The sequence below is a fragment of the Pipistrellus hanaki genome, assembly GCF_964339955.1.
Source record: "Pipistrellus hanaki genome assembly, chromosome: 14".
Classification (NCBI taxonomy): Eukaryota; Metazoa; Chordata; class Mammalia; order Chiroptera; family Vespertilionidae; genus Pipistrellus; species Pipistrellus hanaki.
The window spans coordinates 40,795,492-40,821,773 of record NC_140516.1 but is presented as its reverse complement, the minus strand read 5'-3'; the positions used below and the strand labels follow the sequence as shown (position 1 = coordinate 40,821,773).

The following is a 26,282-nucleotide window of genomic DNA, read 5'->3' as shown; positions in this document are numbered from 1 at the left end:
GTGCAGAAACCAAGGTATTCAGTTCTCTTCTTTGTTACAGATAGTTCCTGTGAGTGGCTCATAAGCACCCATGAGTATTCTGGATGTATATTTTCAAAATAAAGTGCCATCATCCTCTCAAAAGTTCCTTTTTTAATTCTTTGGTCAAATGGATTAGAAGAGAAATCTATTGGATTGAATAAGAAAAGGAAAATAGATTAGGTTTAGTAAATGTGTATAGTAAAACATATTTGGTTCAAGAATTTGAAATAGTATAATTATGTTGTATGTATTCTTAAAGATAGATTTATGTTAGCAGACATAAAATGTCCTAAGTTAGATTTAAAACTATGTCTTAGTGCAGGGGTCTTCAAACTACGGCCCGTGGGCCACATGCGGCCCGCAGAGGAGTCTGATCCGGCCCGCCAGGTTTTTTGGGCAGTGAGCTCAGCCGAGGTGTTACAGTAGGAATTAGTAGTTCATATAGTCCGGCCCTCCAGCTCTCTGAGGGACCGTGATCTGGCCCCCACTTTAAAAAGTTTGAGGACCCCTGTATAGTGTGTGTGTGTGTGTGTGTGTGTGTGTGTATACATATACACACACACACACACACACACACACATATATATATATGTATAGACACACACATCACATATATGAAGTCGGAGGTAATTCCCTGGAGGAGTTGCTGCAAAGTGTTTAGATCCAAAGAGGGAAGGTGAACTGTGAACCTGAGGTGAGGGGAAATCAAGTGAGAACCCAATACCTAATGATATTGTGGGCAGAAAGTCATGCACAGGTGAAGTAAATAGGAATTAGGAGCGGAGGGACAAAGGGTCTTGCCAACATTGCCTTACTGAAGGCCCAGGGAGGAGAGTAGGAGGGCGGGCCTGTGTTGTCAGTGCAAAGGGATTGTGGGAAGCCTGCAAGCTATAGGACTTCCTGGGCACTGCTGACCTGCTAGGCTCTCTTCTGCTGATGTGATGATAACCAACATAGCTGAGCCAGGTGTCTGTGCGTCTCCACCAGCCTCGTCCTTACTTACCTGGGAGCATTCCTGTAAGGCAGCCTGACCTAGAGGTGGTAAAACTCATCCTCCTGGCACCTCGGCTGTCCTCCCTCCCTCTTGTTGCCTTCGGTGAGTGTAGAGCCTGCCTCCATCCATTGGATAGAGAGACTATTGGTCCATCACGTTCACTGTGAGATCTGTACCTTCAATGTTTCCTTCTCCTTCTCTATGCGTTGCTGTTCCAGATGTAGCTTCACAAGCGCTGACTCTTTGGAAGAGATTTCCTCCTTCAGCTGATCTACCTGATGAGTCATAATCTTTAATTTTTTCTTCATTTCCGTTATTTCATCCTAACAAAATGAAAGGAGAAGTGTTTGGAAGTGAATTAAATTGACACCACGGTCCCTATGGAAGTTCAAATGTGCATTCGAGAACTTTTAAGGGAGGCCCTCTCAAAACAGTGGTCTCCTGACTACTTACGAAGGGGCTATTCCTTTGTATGCCATCAACCTCACGGTACTTTATAGCAGGAACTCTCAAAATATTCTCATGAGATATTTACAAAGTATGTATAATGACTATACCAGACACACACACACACACACACACGCACTTATTCCTCATTTTACAGGAGAGGAATTGGAATCACTACAAACATTATAACTAAAAGATTACAAAGCAAAGCTCTGAAACTAAATGACAAGAGTACGCTGCTGCCCTCTGAGTCACAGCAACTAATAGCAGTTTTAAAATTTAGAAACAGGAGAATGGCAATGCTACATAATAATTAAAAGCCGGACTGAGATAGTCAAGTTGAGTCATATCCATTTCAAACAATCTGAGAGTTCTGAATAAAATTCAACTTTTTTTTTCCCAGATGAATTCCTCAAGATTATTTTCTTGATCTATTCTAAATTCTGCTATTACAATAGTATGATAGAAATTGCTTTAAACCCAGGATGGGGAGGGAGGAATCAAAGTATTTATATATATAAAAGCCCAGTGACCAAACAGCGGAATGACCAGAACGACTCGCTATGACGCACACTGACCACCAGGAGGCAGACACTCAATGCAGGAGCTGCCCCCTTGTGGTCAGTGCTTCCAACAATGAGAGTGCCCCTCGGCTGACCAGATGAGTGACTTACCCACAGCTGCGGATCCCCGCAGGCCATGCCCCCGCCCCACCCAATGCATGAATCCGTGCACTGGGACTCCAGTAAAGACAAATATATTCTTTACCTGAGCTTCCACCAGATTTTTGCTGTACAGATTCCTGTCTGACCTCACAGCTTCGTACAGGTTCTGTTGCTGTTTTAATTTAGTCTCTGATTCGGCGATTTTCTTTTTGTAGTCAAAAATCTGCATTTCGCGGACTTTTATGTCTTCCATGTTCATGAGGACCTGGAGGAGAAAGAATACAAAAACGGTTAAACAGCCCATTTGTGGTTATCAGTTCAGTACACAGACATTTTTATCCCAGGGTAGCTAGTAGAAATGCCAGCAATCAAAAAATTGGACTGTGCCTCTAATCACTGAGGTACAACACAGAAATTCAGCCCTGATGATTAGGGGCAAACACACATTTTATCTATTCTGGAGTTATGTTCAAGGATGAGCTAAGCACGGTTATTTTGTGATCACAAAAGGGGAGGGGCGGGAAATAAAGAAATCCTTTCAATTCTGAAAAACCTGAAAAGTCTCAGGTTTAAACAGATCTTAACACAGAGGGCTCAGAAAGATGAGAGATAAGTTAGCTGTTTGGATACACTCAGGTCTTTGTAGTTAAACACAAGAAAGAAAAGTGGCCTTTACACACTGATAGCAATCACAACACTGTCATGCCACCATCCATGTCTCTCCATCAGGGAAACTCAAAGGACTTCACAAAAAATGTGTTCTATCCTGCACAAAACACTTCTGGGAAAGATAAGATTCGAGAATAACTGCCTCCTTTTTGCAAGTATGGAAAACTTAGGCACAAAATTCCACAGAGAGCCGGTACCTCTCAAGCAAGCAAGCCATACAATGAGAGTTACATAATCATGACTCTTGGAGCTGCAATGTCCACAGAAATGGATATTTATAAACAAACTTCTTCAGAAATTCCTTAAATTTCTTAAATTATCATGTATTATACATTATCACGCATAATGACTATTATCATATAACTATAATTATTTATTAATCATTAACATTAATGTAAATTATGTTAATAATGTTATTTATTAACATTAATAAAAATGTTAGTGATTCAATCAATGGAACTCTGGTCTAAACAATACACAGAACGAAAACACATAAAGAGAAATTTCTTAAGATGTTACTGCATTTCAGTGAAGTTCTCTTAATTCTTGTATAGAATGGAAGGAAATAAACAGAGCAGTGTGGTAGAGAATAAAAGGACAGGGTGTACTTGAAGTAACACAGCCAGGGAGGTTCCTCTGATAAAGAGGAATTTTACCTAGAATTTAAAGGTCAAAAAGTACTTAGACCTCTGCCATGCTGATCTTCATTGATTCAGGTGTGGGCTACCTCTGAGAAGCATGTCCCCAAATCATTGCACTACAGGATTCTTTTATTCCACAGGTGGAACTAGTATTCTGGAGAATACACTTCGAGAAACCCTGTTGTTACATTTTTCCTTCAGAGTCAATGATAGCTGGTGTTTATATCTTTAAATAAACACCTTTCAAAGTTTCTTGAACTTATAATTAAGGAGAAATGGTATTAAATTTTAGCAAGTGTCTTTTCAGCATATATTGTTTCATAGCATTTTATTTTATTGTATTAGGTTTATTGATTTGATATACTTGTATTCCTTTTACAAGTATTTTAATTTTATTTATTTATACACAACTGGAGGCCCGCTGCACAAAGATTTGTGGCAATAGACCTTCCTTCCCTTGGCTGCCAGCACCCGGGACCCAGGCCGCAGCAGAGCCCAGCCTTCAGCCTTCAGCCTTCAGTCTTCACTCAGGCAGAGCCTTCAGTCTTCGCTCCATTCCTGCATATGCAAATTAATCTGCCATCTTTTTTTTGGGGGGGTTAATTTGCATGCTTATTCCTGATTGGCTGGTGGGCATCACAGAGATAATCAATTTGCATCTTTCTCTTTTATTACTGTAGATTCTGTGTGCCAACATTTTAATTAAATGCATAAATGTTTAAATATACATTTATTTTATTTTCCTTATTTACTTGGAACTTCCTTATCTTTTGAACCCACATCAGCTCCTCATTGGTACATAAAGTAACCAGGTTAACAATCTAGTATGTTTTCTTCCCTGTTTTCTTTAAATTCTGCATATTCTATTCAAGTCCAATAACATCATCATCATCATCATAGCTAATATTTCTCAGGTACTTTCTATGCAATTCATTTAATCTTCACAAAAATCCTATAAAATAGACATTATCATCACCCCACTGTTCAAAGAAGGAAACCAAAGACAAAAGAAGTAATGTCATTCAAAACTATTCCACTAGTACATATACAGATGCAGAAATTTGTTTTGTTTTCCTTAGTTTTGCTTTTTGGGTTTTGTTTTTATGTTTTGGCAAAATGGGGTCTTTTTATATACACTGAGTGGCCAGATTATTGTGCTCTCTGAAAGCATGCCTTGTGCTTATATTTTTGCTTGGGTAGGGTCTGGCCAGCCTGGCCAGGGGAAGGGGACATGGGTGGTTGGCAGGCCTGCCTGCTAGTCGAACTCCTGGTCGAGGGGACAATTTGCATGTTAGCCTTTTATTATATAGGATATACACTCAGTGTATACTTTTATTCACCTTGCTTTCTATCATTCAATAATACTTTGTGGAAATCATGTGAACTAGCTCTAATTTATTCTCTTTAAGTTGGTGTAAAACCCCATAGTGTGGGTGTACTATCCTATATTCAGCTCTTCCCTTCTGAGAGCCATTAACTTGGTTTCCACAGTTTTGCCACTATGAACCGTGCGGCAATGAACAGCGTTGTACATATGTCCTTTTACTTCTTCCACTTGTGCTTTTACTTCTGCTGGGATGGATCCCCAGGAGTGGCATATCTGACTCAAAAGAAATATATCTTTTGAAACTTTAATAGATATTGCTAGATTGCTTTCCAAAATGGCTGTAACACTGCACATACCCATACTGCCAGCAATAGTTTCCTTAATAGAAAACTCTCCTTGTGGTTTTGGGATAAACTCTCTTTGGTCACAGTGGATGATTCTTTTAATGTACTGTTGAATTTGGTTAGCTAGAATTTCATTTGGGATTCTGCATACATATTCATAAGTGATCTAACTCAATCCCCTTCTTTTTGGTTCTATTTTAAAATCAAAGTTTCTGCTGGTTTCAGAAAATGAACGGAATCTCCTTCTGTTCACTTATTAATTCACTTACCCATTTATTCATTCCATCAATAGACATGTAATTGAGGGCTTATCTAGGGCAAGCACTGTAAAAGCATTTGTGGTGTAAAGAAGAAGGCTCATTGCCAACCCTCAAGATCACCTCTAGTGAGTGACTCAACCATAAAATAGATAATCAGGGAATGGATACAACCAGTAAACTGAGATATGCACAGAATGTTATGAGGGTCTGAGGATGGTCCTACTCATCTTATCTAAGCAGTTAATATTGAACATTTGCAGAATTTGTGGGACCTGCCTCTGTCTTGATATTCAATCATTCCAACCTCAGACCCTAAGCTCTCTCCTGGTCCTGGAATCATTATTCGTTATCACTGCAGAAGGCATGGGTAATATCAGCACAGCAATGCCTATCAATATTACCCCAAAGAATACAAAGTGCATGAACAGCACTTTTCTAAATTTATTTGCAAATATATGTGTGTGTGTGTGTGTGTGTGTGTGTGTGTGTGTGTGTGTGTATTGCCTGGGAATTATCTGATTCTTAAAAGTCTGAAGAAACTCAACTCTATAATCATTAGGCCCTCGACAATGTTGGAGCTAAATTTCTCTCAACTTTTTTGGTAGCATCCATTGTTATTGATCTTTCCATATTTTCTACTTCTTCTTGGGTCAAACCATGATGTACATACACATTTTTCAGAGAACTATTTCAAACCATTTTTAAAATGTTTATGTCTAGAGTTGTACAACATAAATTTATGCTTTTAGTATTTTACTGTTATTATTTGCTATCAACACTGTTTGGGGAAAAAATGGTCCAAGGTAAGAATATATGCAGACTCAGCAGTAGATATCTTTAAAGGTTGGGGGCCTAGAAAGAATAAAATTAGCTGATCTGGTTCAGTGGCTAGAGTGTCAGCCTGTGGACTGAAGAATCCCAGGTTCAATTCTGGCCAAGGGCACATTCCTGGATTGTGGGCTTGATCCCCAGTAGGGGGCATACAGGAGGCAGCCAATCAATGATTGTCTTTCATCATTGATACTTTTATCTCTTTCCCTCTCCCTTCCTCTCTGAAATCAATAAAGATATATATTTTTTTTAAATTAGAAGACCTATGACAAGGAGGTCTGGGGAAGAGGCATGTGAATAGATCTGAAATGAAAAGAAATTCCCTTCCTTCTTCAAAGTCTTTGATCCATATCTAATTTGGTTCCAGCCCCACAGCTGGCACCCCACATTCTCTGATAAACCATTTTTAATGGGGGACGTGTTTCAGTCCTTATGTTTTCATAAGGACTGAAAAATTTTTAAGGTTCCTTAAAAATCAGTAGTAGACGGTCTTTCAAGATACCACCACTAGAAAATGTGAAACATGAGTAAGGTATCCATGACCGGATCTGTTATTTGCTTGATTTTTTTTTAAATGCACCTTTCTCTGAACATGATCACCCTCTTCGGGGTCAGTGAAATGAATAGACTGAAAATACTTTGAACAGCATGATCAGCTTTTGGAATATCAAGAGGCCCATCAGAGAAAAGAAAATCTTCAATCACTTTGAGAGATGTTATAATAATCCTTCGCACAGACAGAATAATGCTCCAGAGAAAGGATTCCCACTTCTTCTGGGGCATCACCTGGCAGGATCCACCTCTCTGCAACAACAATGCACAATCTCACTTCTGCATCCTTGAAGCTGGGAGCAGTAAGAACCCATCGTGATACCAAGAAGATCAAAGGCATTCCAGTTAAATGACAATGAAACCATAAGGACTGAAACTAAGGGAAAAGACAATTCACAAAGCCATCTAGTTCTGTGTGTTGAGAACCAACCTTTTTTTTAAGGAAATCATTCAGAGCAACGTCATACAGACGTTCCAGTCCTGAAAATTCAGAAACGGTGCAGGGTGTGAAGTAGGAGCAAAACCTTTCATCAGCAAAACATCCCCCCATTAAAAATGGTTTATCAGAGAATGTGGGGTGCCAGCTGTGGGGCTGGAACCAAATTAGTTGATTACACTTTAGATATCTCACCCCAACACATGAGATAAATCACACCCAAATATAGAAGCTTTTATCACAGCCAGAGAGCTGGAGCTCCCGGCATTCGCAGGCCTGCTTTAGAGGAGCCCAGAAACTGCTTACGGTGCACTATCGTACGCATGGGCACGTGCGGCCCCAGTGTATAACCTACTCCTACCTTTTCTTTTTCTCTTAAAACAACCTGCCAATAGAAATTAGACTGAGATAAAAATCAATAATACAGGCTAGAAAGCTGCAGCGTAGTCAAAACATCATATAGACGAAGACGGGGTAAGGAAGTAGGTCACTGAATGTGGAACTCTTTCACTTGCATTTGATGAAATAGTGCAATAATCTTTTCAAATAAGTTTTTCTGACTTGATGTCAATGGTCTGAAGGTGACAATGCCTTTGCCTTCATAAGGACCCTGAAAAACTCACTCTCTGAAAGAAAGAGCCTGGGTGCCCAGGCAGGTGAAATGTTAAGTCTTCTTTTACTAGCTTTCTTATTTCATCCTCGATCTTAAACGTATAGTGGCATGTCTATGTTTCTGGTTTTTTAATAACGTTACAATACATATACTATATATATATATATATATATATATATATATATATATATATATATATGTGTGTGTGTGTGTGTGTGTGTGTGTGTGTGTATATATATATATATATATATATATATATTTATATAATGCTAATTAGCCAGGCATCACATCACGACCACTCAGGAGGAGCTGCACACAGAGATGGGCAGGAGGGCACTGCAAGCCGCCCCCAGCCCCAGCAGCCACGGGGAGGCTGGGGCTGGGGGCAGGCCAGAGTGGAGACACAACACACAGGAGTGCCTGCTCCCACCCCAGCGGACACAACGCCATGGCCGGTGCTACGCGGGTCAGGCATGGGTCCCAGATCCCGCGGGGTGCCTCCTCACAGGGCGGGAGGTGGGGCGCCTCTTCCCACGCTTGGCCTCTAGTATTACTATATAATGAGGGATATAATGATATCTACCTCAGAGGACCATTATGAGGCCTTGAGTGAGAAAATGTGTATTTGTCATGGTACAGGCTGAGAATTTCAGAGGGAAGGTGTGGGTCGGGGTGGGGGAGAGTGATTAATCGGGGAACTTATCTTCAGAATTAAAGCCTAAGCAACTGTTATGGCGGAATGACCAGTCTCTATGGTGTGCACTGACCACCAGGGGCAGACGCTCAATGCAGGAGCTGCTCCCTGGTGATCAGTGCGCTCCCACAGGAGGGTGCCACTGAGCCAGAAGCCGGGATCACAACTGGTGAGTGCAGGGGCAGGAGCCTCTCCCGCCTCCATGGCAGAGTGGTAAGGAGCCTGCAGATAAGGAGCAGCAAGCCCAGCAGTAAGGAGAGAGCAGGCAGATGGTAAGGAGCGAGGAATCCCAGAATGCGAAGTACGTAGGCTGGGCCGAGGGACACACACCCCCATGCACGAATTTTCGTGCACTGGGCCTCTAGTATGCATATATGGGCACAGATAATAGAGTAATGAAGGCCTGGGAGGGGCAGGTGCTGGGTGGAGGGGGTCAACGGGGAAAAACAAAGGGAACATCTGTAATACTTTAACAAAAAGAAAATGTGTATTTGTGCCACCATTTAAGTACCTAGCATAGCATAAATCTAATCACTTAACAAATACTAACAGATTACCATGGTAGGCTAACATTATATCATATTGTATTAGCAGTATACTTAACAAATCAGTTTGATTTTTCTATGGACCAAATTCCGTTCTGCAGGAAAATAGTGACCGATAATACACTTCTTTCATTATAACACCAAAAGCTTATAACTTGTGGATGCCTCATTGAGGTTCCTCTCCAGGGTTCTAGCCTATTGAAGATGCTCTGTCTAAAACTTCAAATAAATATCAAAGAAACAGGAGCTTCAGTTCATTATGCAGTACCTATTCAGTGAACAATATTTCTTTGATCTTTTGCTTACTTCTAAGCCCTTGAGAGCACATTATTTAGTATTCATTTCTTGGAACCTGTGTCTAGAAGAGCTTTGCTTGACACTCTTATAGGCAAGCTAGCAGCGAGCTAAGACACTTGTAAGGAGGATCTCGTTGTAAAAGACCGCTTTGGGGCATGTAAAATGTATGGGAGGCAAAGGGCAGAAGTTTAAGGTTTAGAATGAAAAGGGAGGGGCCCTAATGTAAGCCATGATGTGCAAAATTCTCTTCAGATTTAATAATTAACAGAAGCGGTTTTACTTAAAATTTGTTAACAGTTGAGAAAAAGAGTACGTATGGTGGACCACAACCTACAATGCCATTCCTGATGCCTCTCAATTTATCTGAATAGTAAAATCTGAGAGTGCAGCAGAAGAAAAACCATGAGGCTAAAAGGTGCTGAAACACTGCAGTAAATCACTTTTGGGGTCTACAAATATTCACTCCCTCTCCCTACCCCTACACCCTCCACCTTCTACAAGAGCCCAACCTACTTCTTTTTTTATTATTATTAAACTATTTTTTTCATTTCTTTATTGATTAAGGTATCACATATTTGTCCTCATCCCCCCATTCCCATCCCAAACCCCTCCCCACGCATGCCCCCACCCCCCTGTTGTCCATGACCACTGGTTTGGCTCATATGCATGCACACAAGTCCTTTGTCAACCTATTTCTTGTATGTTTGTATCATCTCATCCTTTCAAATCTCCTCCACATTTCCTGCTCACCAAAACCCCCTCTCTTTCCCAATTTGCTACTTGTCTTACTTTTCTTTGTTTCACTCTGGTTCATTTAGGCCCCGCCTTTCAAACAATGCAAGGATCAATGTATTTTGCTAAACAAACACTATCCTTTACCTTAGAAGAAACTTGACAATAATTTTCTTCTATTAGGTCGAAACTTAAGAAATCTCTGATCATCCATGTTTTTCAAAACAAAAACAGCTATTTTTAGAGGTTCAACCTAAATATCTTCCCGTAAAGGAATTTTCAGAGCCTGGCTTTTACCCTGGGGCTTCCAGAGGCCATTCTCTTTCTCTAGTTCGAAGGCATATTTTTTCCGTAGACCCCATTAAGCTGCCTTTTTCCTTATTTATTCTTGGAACCAGGAGGATTTATTGCACCCTGGGAGCAGCTCTATTAAGGTGGATTCAACTCTTAGAATCACAGGATGGTGCTAGAATCCACTTTCAAAACTGCAGGTGGGAATACGATGATGTACAGACAGCCCTGTCCACATCTAATCTTTAGCACCCTTTCATTTAGGGATATTGTAGGAGCTCCAGGCCCAAATGCCCATTCCTTATCACTGTGAGCTGATGTAGCCTACGGACAATTGTAACTCCCACTATGTCCCACTTTCAGGGGTGATTCTCTCTGCCCTGCCACATCCCTAAACCGCCATCCCCACAATGCACTGGGCAACCACCAGCCCCACCCTGCCTTCCCCATTCTTTGGATTGGCCACCATTGTCCGACTGGCTGGGCACAAGCACTTGACTAGCAGGAAGGTGGAATGACCTGGTCAGTGTAGACACTGAGTAGGGGAAGAGATGGTAGAAGAGTTCTGAAGCATCTCTCTAGCTCTTCTCTTTTATGAAGCAAATTCAAGGGACCGTGAGTTGAGGTCCAGATACTAGATTTTCTCAGTTCACTTCTGTTGGTTTTAAAATTCCATTCTCCTTTCTTCTGCTTCAGCATCAGGCTCTATGTCTGCCTTAGTGTTTGATGCTGTCAAAAGTTTTCATTTCCCATACAAACCATTGTAAACCTATTTTTATCTCCCAAACAAACCATTGTAAACCCGACCTGTACAATTTTGCATTGTGTTTTTATCAGATTCATATTGTAAGCATGTGTCCCATTTTTTAAATGTTTTTCTAACATTTAATGTACATGGTTTTAATGGTACATAATACTTTATCAAATACATGTAGCACAATTTATTTTGAATAATATTCTTTTATAGAAATCTTTCCGTGTCTTACGTTTCCATAGATTCAGTTTTTAAAGAAATTGATGGATCAAAAGAATAACTTTGGACAGTGTATACTCTAGAAGTAGATGAAAATATCAGCTTCATGACATCATCCCCAGCACCTGACATTATCCCTCAACTCCCTATAAATAGAATGCATGAAAGGCAACTTTCTGCTTATTCAAATAAGGAAATAAGGGGTTGGGGTGTGTGTGTGTGAGTGTGTGTGTGTGTGTGTGTGAGAGAGAGAGAGAGAGAGAGAGAGAGAGAGAGAGAGAGATGGGGGGAAAGAGACAAAAATATGAGGAAGAGCAAAAAAGACATATATGTCCTTGATAAGAAGTCCAGAGAGGACACAAGTTGCTATAGCAACTGATATATGCTATCAGGGATTAAGTAACAGATAGAAAAATTATAATTGATAATATATTTTAAGGACTTAAAACACTGTTTAAATTATTTAGGTGAGACATTGTATAATCTTGTGCAGTTAAACATCAGAAAAGTTGTGATAAACAGTTATCAGCCAAACTTGGTACTATTATACAATAGTATCTCTCCTTTGCAGGGAAACAGAAAAATACATAATCCTATACTGAAACCAGTAGCAGCATTCTTTTTATCACACATCATCTATCCATTTGTTTAACAAACACTGTTTTGGTGCCTACTATTGTATTTACCAGCATGCTGGAATGAAACAGTAAATGAGATAAAATCCTTGCTCCCAAGAGCTCACTGTAAAGTAGGAAAAACAAATATGCAAGGAAATAACTATACTAGAGGATGATAACTGCCATCCCAGAGATATAAACAAATCCATCGAGTAGGAAATGACTAGCTCTGCCTAGGCAGTCAGAGCAGGCTTGACCCCAAAGATGAACATTTGAGCTGGGTATTGAAGGATGCATAGGAGTTTTCCATGCAGAGAAGGGGAAGAAGAACTTTCTAGGGAGAAACAAAGGGCTTGGGTTCTGTCTTTTAAGTCCGAGCATACCAATTGCTGTCTTGCATGGGTGACAGGTATATACAAAAATATTGATTCACTCTACCCACCGGATGGCCAGGTGAGGTGGGACTTGGGCAGCTCTCATCCCTGGGTTAATCCCCTCCAGCCCTGTCTCATCCTCCTTTTTCCACCTGCCAAAGGCATTGTTTTCTATGAGTGCTGTGATGCAAAAAATGTTACGAAGCACTGCCCAAGGTGGCTCAGAGGTGACAAAGGCTGGTAGGGCCAGGAATAATTATAAGACTACATTGGGATTTTTAGCAGTTAGCTCTGATGGTGTGGTGGCAGCCAGGAATGGAGACAGACTGATTACCAGGAAGGAGAAGTAAGAGGCTGCAACGGATTATAGGTTCCGATACGTTCAGTGTCTGGCCATATAAGCCCCTCCTTTAGGGGGGTCACCCTCCCGCCCAGGAAATAGGATCAGGCTTTGCCATGTGCCTTGCTTTGGCCAATGGAAGATGAGTGGACAGGCCCTGTGCCCTTCCTTTGCCAGCAGAAGCTCTGAGAGCACCTTGAAGGTCCACTGTTACACTATTTTCCCTCTGAAGAGCCCAGCACATCCTCCCTTCTTGAAGTGAGGAGGACAAGAAGCAGGGCTGCGGCTGACCCTCAAAGGCCACTAATGTGAGCAAAAACGAACCTTTATTGCCGTAAACCATTCAGCTAACGCTGACAGATACTGAGGCCAATGGGCTAGCCCCATGGTCGGCAAACTGCAGCTCCCGAGCCACATGCGGCTCTTTGGCCCCTTGAGTGTGGCTCTTCCACAAAATATCATGGCCTCTCTCACCCAGAGTCTATTTTGAAGAAGTGACATTAGAAGAAGTTTAAGTTTTAAAAAATTGGCTCTCAAAGAAATTTCAATCGTTGTACTGTTGATATTTGGCTCTGTTGACGAATGAGTTTGCCGACCACTGGGTTAGCCTAAGCCAGAGAATATGAATGCCTGAACTGACAACTACCGTAGTCCTCTCAATAAATCAATCCAGGGAACTTCTAAGATGATTAAGTCAGCAAAGAAATGTGCTGAATGCCAGAGGCTCCCAATCAGGGGTAGGAAGCTGGACGGATCATATGCATTTGTGCTTCTCTAAACTTATATTCTGCAAATATCTGCTCAGCATTTATTTGGCCTAAATGGAAAGAAGTTATAAAGCTTGTTTCCCACTTTCTTTATGTTTATGACTCAAATGTTGGCTGTCCTCCTTTTCATCTTGGAAATTCTACTAAAAAAAAAAAAAAAAAAAAAAAAACACACACACAAAACAAAACAAAAAAAATAACAAAGCAAAATTTAAACATGCAAAAGCATCAGTAAACACTGTAGAATTTACTGCAGGTTTTATTGAGATGGAAGAGAGGGCTATGCAATCATAGCAGACAGTACTTTGCTGGAGGGACAATCTCATTAAATCAGTCTTTTCTCCAGAACTCTCTTCTCAGCCTCATAGCTAAAACTCTTCTTCATTCCCCAACATCCCCCCATCCTGAAACCACTGCTCATTGCCATCTGTGAATGCACCAAAACAATACTTGTCTAACCACTCATGCTTCATGCAGGCAATGTGCTAGGGTGACTGGTTAAAAGTAACATTCAAATCCCTGAAGTCCTGCCTGAGGATACTGCCTGAGCCTTCGCCCTCATAAGCAGTTTAGAAGTAGAATCTGAAACTCAGATACACAATGGGAGGATTTCCATTACTGGCAAAGTTTAAGGTTCCCAATAGTTTTAAAATAAAAATGCTCTTTGAATGCTCTCTCTCTCACACACACACACACTTAGCTGATGCCAGTATTAACTCTTGATCTGAGGCCATTTAATTAGATGCTTTTCTCACAGGGAAGATGGAGAACCGGGAAATTAGGACAGAGGACCAGAAAGGGAAAGTGAGAGCACCAAACATAAGCCTTGCCCATTTCACTGTTTGGCCCAGGATCAGCTCTGGGACAGCTTTTATACAGTCAACACCATCCCTCTTAAATCTTCATGTAAACCACAAGCTGAAATCTGAATAAATCGCCTTTATGTGCCGATCGCAAATGTGACCACTAGGGCCCTGGCCGGTGTTTCTCAATGGTTAGAGCGTTAGCCCACACACTAAAGAGTCACGGGTTTAATTCCTCGTCAAGAGAACGTGCCAGGGCCAGGAGCATGGGGGAGGCAACCAATTGATGTGTCTCTCTCACACTGATGATTCTCTCTTTCTCTTTCTCCCTCTCTTCCTCCCTCCCTCCCTTCCACTGTCTCTCAAAATCAATAGGAAAAATATCTTTGGGTGAGGATTAACGAAAAATAAATACAATTAAGAAAAATAAAAAATTTTTAAAAAGAAAGAAATGTGACAATCAGAAAGAATGTGCTGCAGTGTCCCCTCCCACCCAGACCATCAAGGAATGGCTTACCTTTTGGGTGAGGTCACTGGCTTCGTTGATGTACCGATCTCTGTCCTTTTCCAGTTGAAAGATGATCTTTCTCTGCTTCTGAGCCTCATCTTTGTAGTTCTGGATTTCCTCCTCCAAGTTCCTCTTGGCTTGTTCATGGAGCTTCACCAGGTCTACCTGTTTCTGGGTCGCGTGGATTGCCTTGAGCATATTCTAAAAATAAGGACAAGAGAGCATCCCCATTACTCAAAGTGTTTGGGTATTTGCAGTTAGATGTACCCCCTGCCTCAACCCTAAAATAATTAGATGCCTTGTTTTTGAGATGAGCTCTAGAGAATATCACTGTATATAAAATACAAATAGACTAAATGTTATGTGTGTTAAAAATACATTTAAAAATCTAAATCGAACAATACTGTTTGCATGTACAAATTTATAGAAGGAACAGTTTCCAGGATTTTGGGGGGGGGGGGAGATTCAATGATTTTCCTAAGGAGTGCTATGCATGTAATAACATCTAATCAATTATTTCCTGAGATTCCCTAACTAGTCTACCAGGTTATCTATTTTATTAACAATTGTTCAATTCTGGGAAACTTAAAGAAATCACAAAAAGTCAGAATGAACAAATATAGGCTGTGTCTACTTGGATGAGATGAGATTGTCTTGGCCAAAAGCCATTGGGCTGTTAGGAAGCAGCCTGCCCATTCTGCACCTGGCCAATCACTTTTCCTCCTCGAAGGAAATCCTTGAGCAGTAAAGTTATTCCTATAACCCTGAAAGTAGTTAATCTCCTAAGGGTGACTGTCAATGGAAGGAATCCTTTGGAAGAGGCAAGAGGAGGAAAAGGGTAGGGGTCTTGCCTGGAATGAAGGATCTCCAGGCCATAAGCTCTCCCAACCCCTCCTTTAGCTTTTGGCCATACTGCGCTCAAAGAGTAGGAGAAAGAAGGGCAGAGAACAATACCCAAAACCTACAACAATCCTGAAAAGATGGAGGCAAAGTTAGAGACTTTCATATCACCATCCCTTTTTCCAGCATCCCAAAGTTAAAATTTTATTAGCAGTCAGCTCTGCTTTCTAGATTAGCAAAAGTTACAGATCATAGATATTAAACTCGGATACTTTAAATGACTTGGGCAGTTTGGGATGCCAAATAACACACCACCAATAAAAACAGAATCCACAAAACACTCTGAAACCCCCTGCTAGTTTGCATGATAATGCTCCAAAATTCCTTTGTGTTCATAGGTGATAATGCAGTTTCAATTCACAGCCAGTAAATGCTGGACTGCAGACAGCTCCTTAGAGGAAAATTGAGCACTATTATTTATTCTAATCTACTGCTGTTTGCCTCGGAGTTTCCTTTCCCCATACAACCTGATATAGGCAGTTATTATAGCTAAAGAAAGGCATTTATTTACCAGTGTTACTGTAACAACTCACCTTATTTAACATGTCCCTTTCTCTCAGAAGCTCATCCATTGCTTTCTTATCAAATTCTGCTTGTTTCTTTGACACCTCCACCTCTAAAGCACCAGGGAGAAAAATAATGATAAATATGGAATCAACCTAAAAAGAAATCTGCCCAGCCCGACCAATGTGGTTCAGTGGTTGAGCATCGATCCATGAACCATAAGGTTCAATTCCCAGTCGGGGCACAAGCCCAGGTTGTGTGCAAGAAGCTGGTAAATGTTTCTCTCTCATCCATGTTTCTCTCTCTCTCTCTCCCTCTCCCTCCCTCTTTCTCTAGAAAGCAATAAAAACATTTTAAAATAAAAAGAATCTGCCCACACCCAAGTGATATAAAACTTGCTTTATATATTTATCTATAGCTATAAAATTACTGTTTTTTTAACTGTAATTCACTCTTCATTATAACTAAGGAAGATCTTCCTGTCTCACTACACCACTGGTCGGCAAACTCACTAGTCAAACAGAGCCAAATATCAACAGTACAACGATTGAAATTTCTTTTGAGAGTAAAAGTTTTTAAACTTAAACTTCTTCTAACACCACTTCTTCAAAATAGACTCACTCACCCAGGCCATGGTATTTTGTGGAAGAGCCACAGTCAAAGGGCCAAAGAGCCTCATGTGGCTCGGGAGCTGCAGTTTGCTGACCACGGCACTAGACAGATGGAAACTGAGGCATAGAGAGATTAAGCTACATGCCAAGGATCTGCAGCTAGGAGATAACAGGGCTGAGATTGGGAGCACAGATTCTCTGACTTGAAAAGCCCTTGCTCTTTTTAAATCCTTCTTATTATACAAGTAATTAGAAACACAAAGAGCAAAAAGAAATGAATTCAAATCAACTGCAATCTGTTTAGGATTTTGATGTCTGCAGATATTTTTCCTGTGCAAATTATATGTGTGTATCATTATAAATATATATGCATGCCAAAGTAATCATGCTACACATATTGTTTTGTAACTTGTTTTTACAATTAGCAAATAAAATAAATGCCTCTCTATATTATAAATGTGCATAGACATCAGTTTTAATTACTGCATACTTCTCTAGATGAAAATGTGTTATTTATTGAGCCAATTCCCCTTCTTAACATTTAAATTGCTTCCGTTTTATTTACTTATTTGAAATTTTTAGCAATGATCCTGTAAAAGTTCTTTTTAATTTGTTACTCTAGAAGTGGAAACCCTGAAACAAAAGGAATTTAAAAAAAAAAAAAAAAAAAAAAAAAGACATTTCTCTCCTACTGCCAAATTTCTCTCCAAGAAAAATTAATAGCAATTTAATTCCTCATGCAAACCACCACTGGTTGTTATCATTCTCTTTGATCATTGACAATGTGATGGATTATTAAAACCAGTATGCCTGTGTTTAATTTATATTTCTTTGTCTGGTAGTGAAGTTGACTACTTTTTCACATTTAATTATTTATTTGTATTTGTTTTTCGAACTGCCCACACTTTAACCTTTGCCCGTTTTTCTCATAAATTGTTTATCCCTTTTGTGGGTTTTTAAGAACTCTTTATGTATAATAAGGATACTGACTCTAACTGACAATATTTTGGTCAATTTGCATTCCTAAATCCTTTAGTACATTAAAAAAAAAAATAGCTATTATTTCACTAAATCTCTCAATCTTGGATTTATAGTTTCTACATTTGATGTCAACTTTTCCCCAAAAAAAGTAACTTATTACCATACTATCATTTTTTAATAACCAAGTCTATATTGTACAGTTGTATGAAACAACACCTTTACCTTAAATGAAATTTTTGGATCTTTCTGTGGCCTTTCCAATATTTTCCATTGATCTGTTAGACATCTTCACTATACCATTTAATTATTGGAGCTACATAATACACTTAAATACCTGGCAAGGCAAATGCTCCCTTATCACTCTTCTCCAGAATAGCAAGGCTATTGTTACATGTTTATTCTTCTGGAGAACACTAGAATCGGTTTTCAAGACCCAGCAATATAATTCACTGAAATATTCATATTAAATATACAGATTAATTTAGACAGATTTCTATTATTGTTACATTAAGTTTTCTAATCCAGGAACTTGGTATATCTCTCCATTTTTCAAGTCTTCCTTTACACCTCTCAATAGAATTCTGTTGCACTTTTTATATATGGGTCTTGCAGATATCTTGGTAACTTTATTCATAGATATTTTATTACTTTAGCTGCTATTTTTCCATCATATTTTCTAACTGATTCTTTGTATGAAAGAAAGCCATAAACATCTATATATTTATTTTATAACCTGCCAACCTATTGAACTCCCATTAGTTCTGGCAGTTTCTCAGTTCATTTCTTGGGTTTTGTGATAGAAAAAAAAAAAACAAATAAATGGAGGGTTCATCCTCCTAACCATTATGTCTAATGTCACTCTTTGATCAAGCAGATCAAAAGGAAGAGGTCCCTAAGAAGAAATAATGGTTAACGATATCTATAAACTAACAAGAAGAGAGAGTGTGAAGACCTCTATGAACATGATTTCAGTATGAAGAGTTGGGCTCAACACTAAATATGTAATTTATTTTCAAAGCTTAGAACTACTGCAAGCAAAAACACAGAAATAAAATAGAGGAGTGTTTTTAAAGTCACTAAGCCCGTTGCAAAACAAGCTCTCAGGATCCATTTTCCTTCCTATCTGTCACATTGGATTGTTAAACCGTGTTAAAGCATGCTGAGGGCAGGGGCCTCCGTGCACCCAATGCCTAGCATACTGCCTGTGTATAGTAGGCATCCAATTTACCGAATGAAAGAATAGGTGAATGGAGAAACTGTCAAGATAAAAGATTTTTTCCTGATGTCTTAGAAGGAAAAATAGCTTCCCTTCTCAAAGGCTTACATGACATATCTAATATATAAAGGCCAGTGGGACGACCAAACAACCAGTCACCAGGAGGTGCAGTGATGGGTCCCGTGGTGGCGGCAGGAAAGACTCTGGGTCCCGCAGTGGCAGCGGGCTGGACTCTGGGTCCCGCACAATTTCATGCGCTGGGCCTCTGGTATTTCCAATAATCTTACCTGGAGATTTAGATTTTACCTAGATGTATGTTTTTTGGTGATTTATGACTCACAGCAGCCCCCTGGGAGTGAATTCAGTGTTCCTGCCTCACATATTGTGGTATCGTTGGAATTCAGACCCGATCCTCTGCCTCCAAGTCCAGAGCTTTTTCAGACACCCCAAATTTGACTAGTTTCCCCTATTTTCAATTATATTACTTTCAGAATGATATCCTACTCTGTCCTACGACTATATACATAAAATAGTACTATACCTAGATAATAATAGATGACATTGAGTAAGCACTTATTACGTGCTAGGCACTTGGCCCCACATGTTTTATGTGTATTAGTTCATGTCATCCCCCAAGACCTAAATGTGGTGGAGGTGGGATATGAACCCAGGCAGACGTGACTCCAGAGTTTGTATCCATAGTGATTTTTCTGTACTAGATGGCCTTCCATGGCACTTAAATTTTGCCTCCACAGGCCAATGGGAGAACTGGTAGAACAAGTGTTTGCCAGACGGTAAAGTACTAACAGAGAAAAGAAATTAGAAGCCATTTACTTTCATCCCACTGATCCTTGGTACAGTATTGCCTCAAAGATTGTTGATGGGGGACATTCATTTTCATTGATCCCCTATCTTCAGTGAGAAAGGAACTAATGCTAAAGGTCACGTAGATCCAAACCTAACAGTATAGATGTCACTTACTCCATGACAAATACTGAGCAATACTTTGGGCTGGATTGACAGTGTACCAAGATAGTCTGCTGAAGGATTTTTAAGGAATTCCTAATGATGCCCCTCCATATTGCCCACCCACCAGTTCGAACATGGTTTTGCTGATTTCATTTGGCATGGTTTGTGTTTGTAACATACGGAGCCCTAAGTTGCCAAATGACATGAGTCACCAATGAAATGTCTATAAATGTATTTTAAAAGAACAAAATAATCCTTGGTTTACCTCTCTCTAATCCCAGGATCTGATTTTTCAGAGTGTCCTTGTGCTGCTCTACTTCCGCCTTTTGGTCTTCAATCTGGTGTAGTTTCTTATGGATTTGCTCCCTGACTTTGTTGAGCTTCCCGATGTCAGTGCGCATCTGATGAATTTCTTCCTCTTTGGCCTGTAATTAGAGAGAATTAGCCAGGGGGGACATTCGGTAAATAAAGGGCGACTGGGGGATGGTACACTCAGAACCAATAAGAGGAAATTCTTCCTCTGTCAGTGTGAAGTTACTCTATTGGACTAAATCAAAACACACACTGTTGGGTTTTGAGGGAAATTGAAAAACTCTATTCTCTGAATAAAATATGTGGCTATATAAGCTAAAAATAATAAAAAGACAGATTAAACCTGATGTCCCAATGCACCACTGAATGCTGAGCTGTGTGTATCACAAATGTGTGAATTTTGTGTTACAGATGCTATATTCGATTAGCGTTTTCACAGACTCACAAAGTGATCTCTCTCAGAAGGTTATTAACATGCCATAAAGTATTCAAATACTCGTTTGACCCACATGGCCAAGAGGAGGGGGCCATGCAATTATATCCACAAGAGGAGGGAGCCTCCGTCCTAAGAGGCTGGCAGCCAATGGGTGTATATTCAGACAGGTGACAGGGCAATATTAAAAGGTAAATCTACATAATGCCCAAAGGTACCAAAACAATAAGTCTAGCAAAGGAAAGCAGTAAATTTTTGTCTATGGGCTTCAAGTTTTATGAATTTCTTTTTACATTCAAATTAAATTCATTTTTCAAAATTTTGTCACTTTTAGAAATTATTGGGAAAGCAACCAGTGACACATCTGCAAATAAAGGTTGGGAATTATTCCCAGGTCTTGCCACTGAAGAGTCTGAACCTAGCTGGGCATGTTATCCTCAAATTACTGGGAGAAGTTGAAGGCCCTCGGTACAGGATCCCTTAACAAAAATCTATCATCTTTCAAGGTGCCCCAGTCGTGTTATCAAAAGAGAGAATTAATGGCATAAGTAATTTTACTTTAAGTTCACCTTAGGGGCTAATATATTATTTTGCCTTAAGTAGTCGTTTCATTTCTGCTTTAACTTGCAGCATTCTCCCAGAGAATGCTTTTGCGTTAAACCATTCTGGACTGTTTTTAAATGTTCCTCAGCCTCAGGTCCTGCAGGGTCCAAATTAACTTACTTAAATCCCCTTTTAATTGCAATAATAAGGTGTTCTAATTCAATAATTATGCACCCAGACCCCAGAGTCAGACTTCAGAAAAATCCTGGGGACCTCTGAGACTACATACAAAACAAGATATAAGATGTGCAATGTGTGTGCGCACGTGAGAGTGTGTGTGTGTGTGTGCTTACTTTGAGCTCTGTTCATATACTTTTGTTAGATTCTCAGAAGGGCCTGTGATGCAGAAACTGTATAATTCATTGCTCAAATCTTAAGTATTACTTTTGATCGGTCAGTCATTTTATAACCAATATTCTAACAACATAATGGGGTTTAGAGTTTTCAGAATTTTCTATTCTAGTAAGCATGTAGGCACAACACATGTACCCAGCATAAAGTTGTTGAAACTTAACTCGCGAGCACCCTTCAGGAGAAAGGGAGGAAGAACGGGAGCCCTGTCTTAAAATTTGCATTGGACAGAGTGAATATCATACTTCTACAATCCTAGAAGTAAATACCTAATAGAACCAGCCCATCCCCCGCCCTGCTCATTCTACCTTCTCCACACAAGTAATAAAATGCAATCTGACTCCTTTGCTCTTCGCTCGTGTAAATGGTTTCTAGCTCTCGGCAACCGGTGGCTTGCAAGGCTAAGTTGCAGAGATGAACAGCTGAGCTCGCTTTGGAAAGCATTTGCATAATCATATGATCAATAATCAGGTTTGCAATTTTATAAGTAAGAATGGAACTTATCACACTGTCTGCTTCCAGGCACAAAGCCATCATGGTAGGCTAGCACCTGTCTGATGCATCAAGGCTAATTCAGATTCTAGAACCAAGAGCTCCAACCGCACAGCAAACATATAGGGAAGGAAGGAGGGAGTGCTGGGCAACTGAAGTGTCACTTGATGCTTACTTTGAGCTCCAATGCCTTCTGCTGGTTTTCCTGGGATAGCTGCTCGCAAACCAAAATGTGTTGTTCGTTCTCTTGCTGAAGTTTAGCGTTTCTCATCTGAAACTGCTCCAGTTCCTTTGCAGCTCTCTCGTTCAATATCTGAAAGAGGTAGAATGAGCTGGTTAATTTTTTTATCTGATCACAATATCTGTGTCTCCACACAGGAAGCCCCACTATTTTTGTCTTTGTGGAAATGGTTCTTTATCCCCGTGAAAGCTCTAACGCACTCAGAAATGATGAATGTTACAGGTAAATGGAAGAGGAAAAGGACTCCTTATGATGAATAACATGGAGAGAACTTTTTTTTTTTTCTGAGAGCCTTGGGAAGTCTTGTTCACAGGTGGTGGATAAATATTTTAATACCATTCAGCAGCCTATGCGTACACAACCATTACTATAATCATTGCAAATGAGCTAGGGATTCAAACGAGTTTTATCTGCTGTGAGGTTCCCAAGCTACCTCTTCAGAAGCAAATCCTGCATTAACATGCCTGCTACCTTTTCTGGAACAGAACCATTCACTAACACCAACACAATTCCCCTTTAATCCAACTTATGTCAAAACCGTGGAATGGCAGTGGGCTGGTTTCTATCAGCCTGACTTCAGTGTCAGCTGGCTTTTCCTCGCACACACCTAGACTGTAGGTTTTATAGAAAGAGAGGATTAGATTTTAGGGTGCCGTTTCTATTGGGAGAAATTTGGGGAGATGGAAGGATATCAAATCGCCTGAAGGACAGAAAGAGAAAGACCTTGAACAACGTGAGGGTTAGAGGCACCCTCTCCACACAACTGAAAATCCACGTGTTACTTTTGACTCCCCGAAAACTTAACTACAGTTGCCCCTCAATATCCACTAGGGACTGGTTTCAGGATCCCCTAGAATACCAACATCATGGATGCTCAAGTCCCTCATATAAAATGGCACCAAACAACGCATACAGTTAGCCCTCTCCAACTGAGGATTCTCAACTGCAGGGTCCTAATGGATCAGAAACACTATTTTTGATCCATGGTTTGTTGAATCTGCAAATGTGAAACTAACAGGTAAGGAGGGCCAACTGTATATTGAAAAACATCTGCATCTAAATGGACCCGTGCAGTTCAAACCCATGTCGTTGAAGGGTTAGTAAAGCTTTCATGCAAGCAGGAGTTAAACATGAAAAGAATCCTTCCGATTTCCCACCAATGGGGACTAAATAAGATATAGCTGGCTATGCTAAAAATAAAACTGTTTTACAGGAGTTCTGGATATTGCTAAACAAAGCACTATAGTTTTTATCATGATGTCCAAAATTCTCTCGGATCCCACGCTCAAAGAAGTCTCATGTTTTTCTTGAGGATACCATATACTGTTTATTATCTATTTTATTTCTGGCTCTGTATAAAATAAATAAAGCGAACTGACAAAGAAATGTGTTCTAATATCTATTTTTTAAATAGAAAAATGCTATATGGCTTGACAATTCTTTGGAAACTTCCTCAGAGAAAATATTTTCAATAAATGACTTTTTTTCAATTACATGAACTGCTTCTTTAAGAAATGAGAAATGACAGACTAGAGTTATTGCTAAGTTACCTTACACCACTATTACAGGGGAAATGTTACCAAAAAAAAGGGCCTTACTTAAAGTGCATAAAGACTTGAGTATGGTTCCCTAAACTTGAACCTTAAAAATAAACTTGTTAAAAATAAACCATGTTATATTCACACAGTGGAATACTATATAGCTATGATGGTGAATGCACTATGAGCTCTGTCCAACAGAACTTTCTGCCCTCGTGTAAATATTCTCTTCCTGTGCTATCCAGTATGGTATCTTCTCGTCACTTCTGGATCTTGAGCACCTGAAATGGTGCTCGTGAAACCCCAGGAACTCAATTTTTTATTGTATTTAATTTTAAAACAAATTTAAATAGCCACATGCTGCTAATGGCTTACCATACTGGACAACACATATAACTAGGTGGCAATAACATGAATGAATCTCACAGAAAAATATGGATAAAAGGAAGATAGACATAGAAAAAAGTACATCCTGTATGATATCATTTCATAGTACAAAAACAGGCAAATTCTGATCTCTGCTTAGAACTCGGAATAGAGGTGACCTCTGGGGGAGAACGTGACTAGGAGGGGGCAAAGGGGAACCCCTGGAGTACTGTTTTTTGGAATGAGTGCAGGTGGCCAAGTGGAGAAAACAGATCAAGCTGTATACTTGTGACTTATGCACTTTTCCATGGTTATTATACTTAAGAAAAGATTGTCCTGGCCAGTGTGGTTCAGTTGGTTGAGCGCTGTCCTATACACTGAAAAGTCACCAGTTCGATTCCTGGTCAGCTCACATACTCAGATTGCGGGTTCAAGCCTGGGTCGAGGTGAGAACAGGAGACAACCAATCAATATCTCTCACATTTATATTGTTGTTATTTTTTTTTTCTCTCTCTCTCTCTCTGCCCCCTCCCTTCCTCTCTTTCTCAAAAATAAATTAAAATGTATTTTTAAAAATTAAAGGTTAAAAAGAAATTAACCTGTTGAAGCTGGGGGTGGAAAAAGAGGACACATATCAACCTATAAGAGCTATTCAAAGGCTCGGTGTCTTACTACCAGCAACTACAGTGAAGGGCATCTGCTGCTTTCCAAAGAAAATACAAAATGCCCCAACGGACCATGAACCAAGGTGCGTTTTGTTTTTGTGAGGACACCCCCTCCACCCCCGCCCCCAGGTGCAGCCCGCACCTTCTGCTCCTTCAGCTGCTGCTCCAGCCTCTGCAGCTCCTCCTTGCTCTTCTGCACATACTGCTGCAGAGCCTTGATCTCCGTCTGCCTGGTGTCCATGTCCGTCTGAATCTGCTTGAGCTCTTTCTCTAGTTTTTCCTTCTTTCGGGTCTCCCGCAAAGCTTCATTCTGACGTTGCTGGATTTCTTGTTGGAACTACAGGCACAGAAAGGACAGGGAGGGAAGACATGAACGCCTCCCCAGGGCAGGTCTCAACCAGCCAAGCTTCTCCCTCTCTCGGGGCAGTCACTTTGTAGTAGCATTTCCCCTACAGGTCAGTCATCTTTGAGCCCTCATGTAAAAACATCTCAAGAGTATTCTGTTTTGCCCAGCCAGCATGACTCAGTGGCTGAGCGTCAACCTATGAACCAGGAGGTCACGGTTCGATTCCTGGTCAGGGCACGTGCCCAGGTTGCAGGCTCAATCCCCCAGTAGGGGGCATGCAGGAGTCAGCCATTCAATGATTCTCTCTCATCATTGATGTTTCTATCTCTCTCTCCTTCTCCCTTCCTCTCTGAAATCAATAAAAACAAGTTTAAAAAAAATGGGATGGGTAGGAGATGGGAGCTGAGAGGAAATGGGGAAGGATGGGGAAATGGGAAATATATGTAAATTCTATCAACAATAAAGAATATATTTTTTAAAAGAAAATTCTGTTTTGTTTTTCAGAGCCTTGACACCAAATATCCACCTTGATGGTGGAAACAAATCCACAAAGAAGGTATAACATCCAATTAAATATGGAAGGCAAGAATCGAGAAAAGTTGAACATGGAAGGAGCTCATCCAATTCTCCATCAATGGGAACTAAATTTAAATGTAGCCAACTACCCTACATGTGAAATCATTTTGTACATGAGTGCTGGATATTGCTAAAGAAAGCACTAGAGCTTTATCACGGTGTCCAAATTCTATGAAAGGCCTTTCTCTTATCTCACAATCAAAAGTCTCACGTTTTTCTCCTAGAGTTGGGATTTGTGTATTATCTATTTGACTTCTGGCTTAATGTAGAAGTGTCCAGAAAGGTCCAGCCAGATGGCTTCCTTACAATGGAAAAGGATCAAGGGCACTACTTTCAGCATCTCCAGATGCAGGGCACCCTGGCCTTCACCAGGGACAGTTCCTTGGGCCAGAACTGGAAGCAGTGCCCTGCCTTAGTGGCTTCTCAGACAATGCTGA

General features: G+C 40.3%; 1 protein-coding gene across 1 annotated transcript in view; it reads right to left on the bottom strand.

Annotated features, from left to right (window-relative positions):
- Window positions 1–26,282, bottom strand: part of CFAP58 (cilia and flagella associated protein 58) — a gene marked incomplete at its 3' end in the record, with an annotated part of 88,427 nt that overhangs the window by 49,925 nt on the left and 12,220 nt on the right. The window contains exons 5-11 of the mRNA XM_084903540.1: window positions 25,066–25,260; window positions 22,289–22,426; window positions 20,188–20,347; window positions 16,175–16,257; window positions 14,751–14,942; window positions 2,231–2,392; window positions 1,192–1,338 (exon numbers count right to left, since the gene is read on the bottom strand). Coding sequence (XP_084759666.1) covers window positions 1,192–1,338; window positions 2,231–2,392; window positions 14,751–14,942; window positions 16,175–16,257; window positions 20,188–20,347; window positions 22,289–22,426; window positions 25,066–25,260 — 1,077 coding nt within the window. The remainder of the gene's footprint in view (window positions 1–1,191; window positions 1,339–2,230; window positions 2,393–14,750; window positions 14,943–16,174; window positions 16,258–20,187; window positions 20,348–22,288; window positions 22,427–25,065; window positions 25,261–26,282) is intronic.